This window comes from Alligator sinensis, unplaced genomic scaffold, assembly GCF_000455745.1.
Source record: "Alligator sinensis unplaced genomic scaffold, ASM45574v1 scaffold628_2, whole genome shotgun sequence".
Classification (NCBI taxonomy): Eukaryota; Metazoa; Chordata; order Crocodylia; family Alligatoridae; genus Alligator; species Alligator sinensis.
The window spans coordinates 2,701,056-2,711,059 of record NW_005841833.1 but is presented as its reverse complement, the minus strand read 5'-3'; the positions used below and the strand labels follow the sequence as shown (position 1 = coordinate 2,711,059).

At 44.5% G+C, this 10,004-nt stretch overlaps 1 protein-coding gene across 1 annotated transcript in view; it reads right to left on the bottom strand.

Moving 5' to 3' along the window:
* Positions 1-2,494: 2,494 nt before the first annotated feature.
* The window catches only part of SVOP (SV2 related protein), a 30,537-nt gene continuing 23,027 nt past the window's right edge, over positions 2,495-10,004 (bottom strand). Inside the window, exons 12-16 of the mRNA XM_006015151.2 lie at positions 8,258-8,365; positions 5,990-6,101; positions 4,609-4,690; positions 4,316-4,405; positions 2,495-3,072 (exon numbers count right to left, since the gene is read on the bottom strand). Of these exons, the coding sequence (XP_006015213.1) occupies positions 2,866-3,072; positions 4,316-4,405; positions 4,609-4,690; positions 5,990-6,101; positions 8,258-8,365 (599 nt within the window). The 3' untranslated portion in view covers positions 2,495-2,865. The remainder of the gene's footprint in view (positions 3,073-4,315; positions 4,406-4,608; positions 4,691-5,989; positions 6,102-8,257; positions 8,366-10,004) is intronic.

The following is a 10,004-nucleotide window of genomic DNA, read 5'->3' as shown; positions in this document are numbered from 1 at the left end:
CAGGACTGATTCTGGGATTCCTATAACGACACATATTTTTCAGTGCTGCATTTATATTAAATGAAAAGCAAAAATGCCTTCACATTTTTCTGTAATACTGTAAATGTCACAGGTTAAAAAAGCTATAAGCCTCTCAACAGAATTAAGAGCCATTGCATTGCATATGTATGCATTTTAAAATGAAAGACTTCATTGGGAATGTACATATACACAACTCTATTCCATATACATATGTATATAAACACTCCGCATAAAAGTTGCTGATGCCTCTTCTGAAGGCCTTTGCAATGCAACAGTTTTAAGCTGTTGAATGCTGACTCAAAGGCTGAAGGGCGTGCATATGAGTATCTGAAAGGCAGAAGCCAGATTTTCAGGAAAGGAGCTCAAAAGACAATAGGCAGACAGGCTCGACAATGAGGCTGTTAACATGGCAATTCCACAAGGCTGTAGGTTTCATGTTTCCACTGATATTTGCTGGCGCTAAGCTGAACTTTCAAAAAGAGCCTCAGAGTAATGCGAATGCAATTCATTGCCAGCCCAAATAACTGGGCCTCAAGTCCGGTCTAATTCCAAGTGCCTCTACCATTCAGAGCTTGCTTCTTCTCTTCCAAATGTCTCTTGTATGTTCAAGTGAGAGCCCAAAGAAAAGAAGCTGCTGTGCCATGCTGCAGGGTTGAGCCACTTCAATTTTGTGGTATGCGAGGGGGATTAATGCAGCTACAGCAAGGAGAAGAGAAGGACCTATTACCAAGGTCTACTAGCTGCTGAAGAGTTCCAGCTGCTGACATTAGTGAAACTTCAGCATCTTGAGATTCAATACCAAGAGATCCCCAAAACCAAAGTCAAGTGTTAGTCCTAGAACAGACAACGTTCTCCTATGCCATCAACCACCTGTAACGCTTGATCCCTCTGTGAACTGAGTTACATTTTCATATTAATTTGAAAGTGAAAAGTTCACCTGCTTATACCCACTATTTCTAGAGTCCTTCACTGCAATCACAACATTTTAATGGGAAATGAATGCACAGACCATTGCATTCCTGGCCAATCCTATGCTTCCCCAGCACTGAATGCCAACAACTTCTTTGGCCTTTCTTAGCATTTTGGAGTTCCTCAGTTCCTATAAGGAATCCTATAGGGATCTTCCATGGAACAGGACAAAGAGCCTGAAATGTTTTGGAGTGTTTCACTACACTATAGCCCCAGGTTTCCCTAAGTGAAAGCTGAATGTGGTGTGTGTTCACTTGTTTTGCACCTGCCAGTAAACCTGATGACCCACTCCTGCCACAGTGTTAAGAACTGCTGGGAAGAGCTGGGTCCTGAAAAGAGTTAAAATACACTGTGCAAAATCAGCTGCACACACTACACATCTGTGGAACAACTGACCACATATATTACCTAAAATATATTGCTTCCCATGGCCTAGAGAGGAGACATCGGTGCGTCTCTTATATTTAGTGGTGTGCTCTGTAGGGTGGACATCTGAAAACATACGGAGACACGTGGAGGACAAATGTCTGAGTTCTGGTACATGGTTTTTTGCTCCACATCCAACGAGCTTTGAGATCTGAAGCCCTGTTGAGTGACAGATTCCTTACAAATAGGCTATATATATATATAAGAAAAATCTATATATATGAAGTGAACTTGTCCTCACCTGAACTCTACCACTCCTTGCAGCAAGAGCAAGAACTGCATCGACATCCTGTCTGCACACCCAATCTGCATGTGCTGAGCCAATCCTCCGCCGATGACTGGTACAGCTCCTCCCAGGACTTCTTTTTATTTAAGACGTGGTGCCAACGACATTCCTTCATACCCCGGTGTTACATTCCACGGACAATAGCAGCTATCCAAGAGTTCTGCCCAGCTGTCAGGAAACATGTTCCTGTGGGGAGATACTTGAAAGCAGCTCTATTCGACTGCCACAAACAGCTGTTCAGATTAAGACATTTGTATCACAGGTATTGGCTACACCAGTGCAAGAACATACTTAGGCAAATTGAGCAGAAACATATCTGGACCCATGCAGTAAACCACAGCGTGCATCTCCACACACACACACACACACACACACACACACACAGACACTGGTAGGCTGAAGCAGTCTTCACCAATGCAATAGAGTGCTCAATGTTTCTGGCAATGGTAGAAAACTTAAATTCTGTTCCAAACCACAAGGATTGACATTTCTCGTGTAACAGCCCATCTCCAAGTCAAACAACACTCGTCCCTGACTCGAACGACTCTGCCTTGAGGAACGAAAACATTCAGGGAATACATTCCGCAACACCTCCCTCAGTGCCTGGTAATTCCCGAAGAACAAACTTACAGGCGAGAGAGCTGGAAAGCATTGGTAGGTTTGCTGTTTATCACAACATTTTGTTGTTGCTGATAACTAAAAAAAGTGCAAGGCAGGCATCTAATTTGAAAAACTTATTCTGTAGTGTATGGAACCCACCGTGTGCTATGCCAGGTACAGAACAAATATGAATCTGTTGCTTTTAAGCACCAAGATTACATTTTTTTTTTTTTAAATTACAGCTGATACTGAATTGCATTCAGTGAGCTATTTGCTTGACACAGGACATTTTAAGCTTGGTAGCTGACCATGCAGACAAAACAGACTTAAAGAAATCCCTTCTCCGGAAACTTTAAATGACGTCCAGATCAAATGCCTCTTGTTACACAAGAACATTGGTATGAGTGTGAGCAGAGAGTAGTAAAGACACAATTTGCTTAGGTCCAAATCAAAAGTTCCTGCATTTTGACACATGACATTGGCAGTGACAGTACGGTCAGCTTGATACGCTTCGCTTCTTTTTTCAAACGCAATTCTTCCATGTACCATCCCTCTCCATGCGGTCATTCTTGAGAGCTGGAATTTGACCTGGTCACTCCGGGGTTGTGCAACCCTCTCCCAACCATCTCTTGTCCCCATTCTCTGTGGCTAGATTCCTGCAGGCCACGGCCTTTAGTTTCAATGGGCAAAAAACAGGAAGCCAAAGCTGCCAGGAGGCAACACCCACTGTAAACCACCAGAGTTAAATAGACTGAAGACTCCAGCATGACCTAGGAGGAAAGTGAGCGAGAGAATGTGAAAGACTGACCTGGGTCTACCCTAAAACTAACATGTTTTACTGCAGCCTCAACATTTTAATTCCTTTTATGGAAAAAATCTGATTTTTGAAAACCATCATATTGAGTGTTTTCCTTGCTGTGTGGGTGATGCTTAGCCCTTCTATACTTTCAGGATACTTTGCTCAAGGCTTACATGGGCGAGACACTATTACTACCCTCACTTAGAGGCAGGAAAATTACCACAAAGTGGATGGCCCAGCCACTGAAAAAGCCGTTGTTGCAGCCAGGGGTTGTTGCCTCTCTCTCAGCCGGCAGACCACCAGGTTAGGCCCTCCCTATGTGATCACTCAAACAACCGGATGATATCGGGTATGGAAAACAGCTCCCTAGGCCTGAAGTACTGACCTATTTGTCAGTCTCTCACTCTTGCCATCTCCTTTCTTCTTCAAACTCCTGCTTCTTTTCCCATATGCACCAAAGAAAATCCCATGGCTGAACCATCCCTGCTTTGGGAAGGGTCAGCTCTGAACCTCCTGGCTCTGATCCACTAGTAACAGGAAGGAGTTTTTAGAGCTCTTCAATCATTTCTGTTCCCACCTCACTACCTCCCTCAGTAGCAGCTTGTTCCAAGTGTTGGGCATTATCCTTGACCTGCAGCAACCTTACTCTATTTCTCTTATTCTTTAGTTTTCTTCTGCTGATCTTGGGCCCCTGGTCTGAGTGAAAAACACATGGACTTCACTATTTGGTCACTGTGCTGTGCCTCTGATCTGTGGAGAACAGGATTGTCTCTCACAGATCAGGAGAAGAGCTGAGGTGTGATACCATCTTGGCTGCCCTGTTGGCCCCCTCTGCCATAAATGAAGCCATTTTCTGTTAAACAGGAACTGTCCTCCAGGTGGAGATCATCGTGGGCTCCACTGCAGCTCTTAAGAACTGGGCTCCCTTAGAGCAGCCCAGGAGGACATCAGAGGGGTTGCCGATTGGGCTCAAGCAGGGATGATGCCTCCTGGTAAGCCATCAGGAAAGCTGTCAGCAGATCCATTTCCCAGACAGAGAATGGCTCTGTCAGTAGGCAGAGGTGATGCAGCCAACCACCAAGCCTTACCCTGTCTGGCCTCTGCCCTCCTGAGTCATGGATCTCTCCCTGAAGCATTAGGAGCATTCAACATAGGCTAATTCTGGCTGTGCTTTGTCCACCACATCCCCAGGCTTGGACAAGAGGGGACTTTACCTGTGCAATAAACGGAGTGATCAGGGCTCCCACTCTGGCCATCCCACTGCATGTACCTAGCCCTAAAGCACGAGTGGCTGTTGGATAAACCTGTTGGATAAAACAGCAGCACATTTAATCAATGAGGATTTGCACACGTTCTGTCAAGTCAATGCCATTTAGGCAACTATAACAATGCAGTGGACTCAAGAAACGTATACACGTCTATGATCAGGAGACGATAGCATTCAGCTTTCTCACACCAGGACCTCACCCCAATTAAACCTTCTCGTTACAGAAATGACTACTCTCACCTCAGGAGTGTAAACATAAGCAGCCTGGAAGCCTCCTGAAATGAAAGCCCTTGCGATGAAAAGCAGCACAGTAAGAACATTTCTGAGAGGAGAGAAACAAGAGCAGGGGTTAGGTGGTTCTGAATAGTCTTCCTTTAAACATAAAGAGCAACTTAAAAAAATATTCCGGATTTTGATAAATAGATTCCTTTTGATTTTATTCACCCTCTCATAGTTTTTAGATCTTTAGAGCATGATGATGCCCAACACGCTGGTCTCGGCAATCACACGGACTGTTCTAAGAGCCTATATTTCAACACGCTATTAACAGCTTGTGACCAAGGAAATAAATTCTGTGAACCTCTGGCAGCCTGAAGATGCCTGGCTGAGAACAATATGCACTCTAAGGTTGACCTCACACCAGTCTAGCCCTGAGCTAGTGCCCCTGGAGCAGAGGTAGTGTACATGAGTTCAGAACCAGATTCAGGGCATGAGAAATGGATACTTTTGGGGAGTTATTTATATATTTAAGATTTATCCTCAGCCAGAGAACACGTGAAAATGTCCTAGATGTTCTCCCCATCAGAAACAGTCTGGCAGCAACTAAGGTGCAATTTCTATGGACTGCTGTTCAGGCTTGGAGTGGCCTGGTGCACGAGTGAACCTAAGACCAGAATATTCCACAGGACTCATCACCTGCAATCAGAAATAGATGTTGTGGAGACCTGAGCCCAGTGCATGCATGATGGGCTCTTGGGAAACTGGGCCATAGTGGAAACTGCTGGGTGCTACGTGCTGCAGAATGCCTGGCCTCGATGGGTTCCTGAGCAGGCCAAACAGCTGTTCTGTTGAAAGCTGACAGCCAAGGAAGGTTCCACCACTGCAGCAGTTTCCAAGCCAAGACCTTGACTTTGCCGATCAGCAGCCATTGCCTTCTGCGCAACACTGAGTTTCCATTTCACTACTATGGGCCAAGCTCTGCTGTGAACTGGCGTGGGCAGCTGCATGGAAGACAGGGCTGCTGCCATGAGCCTAACCTAGTGTGTCTTCACAGACTCAGGAGAAGGCCAATACAACCCATAACAAAAAGCCAGAGGTACCAGCTTTGCTCTCTGCATCAGCAGCTGAGCCGTGCTGCATCAGATTAATGCAAAATGTTTCTGCAGAGCTGTTTCCCCTGTTGCTGTAAATGATTGCCTCCTTCAAAGTATTACGAGGGCAGGATTTCTCTCCACATACTTCCCTTACTTTTCTTCTAACTTCTGGGCGGAGAGGAGCCAAACGCCCTCCTGGAATTCTTTACACAGTTTAACTTGGCCTTTAAAACCATCCCTCTCTCTCCCTCTTGTCCCATGCAGAAAAGTCAATGGATCTGAGCTTGCTTTCCACTTGGGTTACTTACCTTCCAACACAGATAAACAACAGAAGACTACAGAACGAGAAGACAAAGAAGGACAGAGCCATGGTTTTCTTGCGGCCTATCCGATCAATAATCCATAGGGTCACCAGAACACCTGGAGGGGAACAGACATAGATTGCTCCATTCCTGTGAGTTGGTTTTGCTACAAGACACAAACTAATTCTTTTCCTTCCCACTAGATCTGTTACTCATCATGCATCCAAGGGTTGAATTAGCCCTTTTTGCTACAGCATAGCTCCAAGAGCTCTTACTCAGTTGCTCGCCCACTGTGGTCCCTAAATCCTTCTCAGCACCCCTGCTTTCTGGGATCTAGCCCCCATTCTGTAGGCATGGCCTGCATTCCCTGTTTTCACAAGTAGAACTTGCACTTGCCGGTATTAAAACACATTTTGCCGGAATGGGCCCAGTTTACTGATTGATTCCAATCCTCCTTTATGCTGCCATGACCTAATCATTATTTACCAGTCCACTAACCTATGTGGCATTTGCAAATTGCATTAGCAATGATTTCATATTGACTTCCAGATCATTGATGAAATTGTTGCATAGCACTGACCCTGGTACTGATCTCTGCAGAAGCGCCCCATGTGACGATGATTTCCCATTGACCATCATTTTGGAAATTAGCCAGCTCTTTCATTAAAGTGTGCTTCACTGCTATAGCTTAGTGCTGATTTTTTACACAGAGTCTCACATGAAATTAAACACTTACAAATGTCCAAGCATGTTACATTGACAGGATTACCTTTATTAGTCAAACTTGTTGACTCATCAAATAATGAATCAGGTTGGTCTGATCTGACCTATTTTTGTTAAACCCAATTAACTGGCATTAATTATATTTCTATTCTTTAATTTCTTATTAATTTAATCTTATCTCAATTATTCCATTATCTTGCCTAGGGCTGCTGTCAAGCTAAGGGGCCTATAGTCACATGCTCTTTCTCAATACTGCATAACGTTAGCATGTTTCTTTTGGAATTTCCCTGGCTTTCCAATATTTATTAAAAATTAGCATCAGTGGGCCAGAGATCTCCTCAGTCATCTTTTTAGGACTCTCTAGTGAAAGATATCTGTGTTCACTAATTTAAAAATGTTTATCCCTACTGGGTGTTGTTTAACATTCTCCTTGGTTACTAATGGACTGGAAAAGTACTTAATCAAACTCATGTGATACCAGCACATCATCTTGCTGCTTTTCAAATACAGAAGAGATGTATTTATGGAACACTTCTGCTGTTTTTGCATTGGTATTCGCTGTTTTACCATAGAGCGAAGGAGCAGCTATGTTATGTGTGTTTCACAGGCAAAAGAGCTGAGAGAATCAGCTCTAGAGTCCTGCCGACACTGACTGTGTTAAAGTGCAACAGCAGTTCTCAGAACAGAACGATGCTGGAGTCTTAACACTGGACTATCCTAATTACACTGAAGGCCAAATTTAGCTGGCAATGAGATTTTTTGAGCCAACAGCTCCTCCTTTATTCTCTTGGCCTCTTTCCAGCTTATCATCAGCTGCATCCTAGCCCTAACCTAAAGGGGAGATGGACTCCCTTGGCTAGCTGCTGAGGTATGCTGCAAAGCAGTACAGCCTGCATTCACACCCTGGCAAGACTGACATTCCAAGCCTCAGCTAGGCCAAGATTTGGGGTTCTAGCTGTGGCTGGAGACAGGCCTAACAACATTGGTCAGCACCTCCCGAGCCAGACAGAAAAAGTCTGATTCAGCTGTGCTTGAATAAGCTGATCCTATTTCACCAAAGGAGCTTTTAAAGTCAGGGTTTGACAAACTTGCAAGATGTCGCATGATGAGTAGAAAAGCTAGCTCAACAGAGCTGCAAGCTGTCTGCAAACACCAGCCCTGCTTTATCCCATTCCATATCCCACTGGCTGCAATGGAAATGCGCTCTTTTTGCCCCAGGGTCGAGTTCACCCCTGAAACATGAATCTAGAGTGGTGATAATATCCAGAGCCTCATATTATACCATTGCAAGTCGATCACTACTTCAGGAAGTACTTGTACATCTAATAGAACCGTTGCTACCATATGCCACCCATTGTGCATGCTCCATTGCCATGCAAATGCCACTGCAACAGAAATTCACTGAGTTATAAAACCCTATTTACTTGTTACCCTGAATGCCTGGCATGTGGCTTGAATGGGATCCATAACCAGACAGGCCTTTGTGGCTTTATGAGGCAGATCCCAGAGACTGGCCAAGCAAGCACCCTGTGGCAAGACACTGGCACTTACCTGGGAACTCTGATAATGTGGTCCAGAGCAGATCTGTGTAGTCTTCCTCTGTCAGATACTCACACGCCAGGCTGCATTTTGCTTTCACTGTTTTCCTTCTACTGGAAACTGTGGCAGGGAAAAGGAGGAACATGTGTGATATTTTAAGTCCTTTCTTCTGTGCTCATCCTCCCTCCTCCTGCTCTACCCTTTTGCCTTTCTGTAGACTTGCTGCTGAAACCAGTGGAGGTGATGGAGCTGGAATATTCAGCAGCACTGCAGGTGTATTCTACCTGCACCTGCCTGGAGCATACAACAGAGAGCACACAGCTCCAAGGACCTGTGCTTCTCATATCTGGCCTCCTTGAGCAACAGAGTGATAACCTACTCATCGGTGTCATGGTTCTTCTTATTAGCACAGGGCTGTGGTGACCCTCCTCAGTGACATCCTCTGACTCGGTTTCCACTTCTGTTAAATAGGGATATCCATACCTTACCTAAGCCACGGGAGGGCTGTGACAGCAGATCTAACTCATTAGTGAACGTAAAGAGTTTTAAGAACCAGGGACAAAAAGGTGCTACTGAAAAAGCAAAGTATTATCATTATTTATTATAGTGCTTGAAACAAAAGGAAACCCAAATCCTTCTCCCTCTTCCTGTTATCCTCAAACTCTCTTTACTTATCCTGCTTTTTAAAATAAAATGACCATGTAAGCCATTCACACAGTTCCATAGATACTTCCTAAAGACCTTTGGGTTTACCCTCATCCATTCTCTGCTTAGTGCATTTCAGCTTCCTTGAAATATTAATATGATTTACAAACATGAATAAATAAAATCATTCTCAGCACCCCAAGCAGGTGACACTCTACCAGTGCAGACTTCTACCTGGGCAGGTGGGTCACTTTTAACAGTGAAATTTTACGAGTGGGGAAAATGAGACACAGAATAGTCAAGTGACTTGCTCGGTGTCTTATGGAGAGCAGATGATGGAGCTAGCAGAAGAAATCAAAAGTCCTGTTTCCCAAGCCCATGGTCTAATTTCTGGACCTCTGGTTTCTCCATACAAAGGTCCTTGTAAGATGCATAGGCAGACAAGGTTCCTTGGGTGAATCTGATATCTTTTATTAGACCACCCCAAATAGTTGGAGAATAGTTATTAAGCAAGCTTTCGAGTTCAAAAACCCTTTGTCAGGCTAAAGAAGTTTCAGCAGCTGGTGTGTGCTCTTCCTGGATGGAATGAAAAGTAAGGAAGCCAGGGGCTGGGCTGGGGAGTCAGTTGCCAGGCAGATTATAATGTAAGATGCATGCACTTTTTGGGAGCTAACTGAAGTTTGTCTTCAATTGCCACCAGGCTGCCAGATCAGCCCAGCATCTGTAGTCTCACTCATCCCCTTCATATAACTTCCTAGCCTCTGTGCTGCTCCCCCTAATTCAGTGTATTCTGAATAGATTAATGCCTTCCCCAAAGAAATCTGATTTTAAAAGGGGCTCAAGGATCTTCTTGATGCAGTTGACACATTTCTCAAACAGGAACACAACAAACAAAGCTGCCCTATTTTTAAATGATGCCTTCCCCTCCCACAGCTCTTTATATGTCAAGCACCTGGGAGCCAAACGGCGGGTACAATTTCCTCTACTTCAACCCTAATTAGGCCTGAGAGTGCCACATTGGAAAGGTGACCTTTCCAGAATCACACAGCACTCAGGAAGGAGAAGCACTTGTCCCTAATCAGTCTGCTTTGCAGACTGCACTGCTGTTTTCACA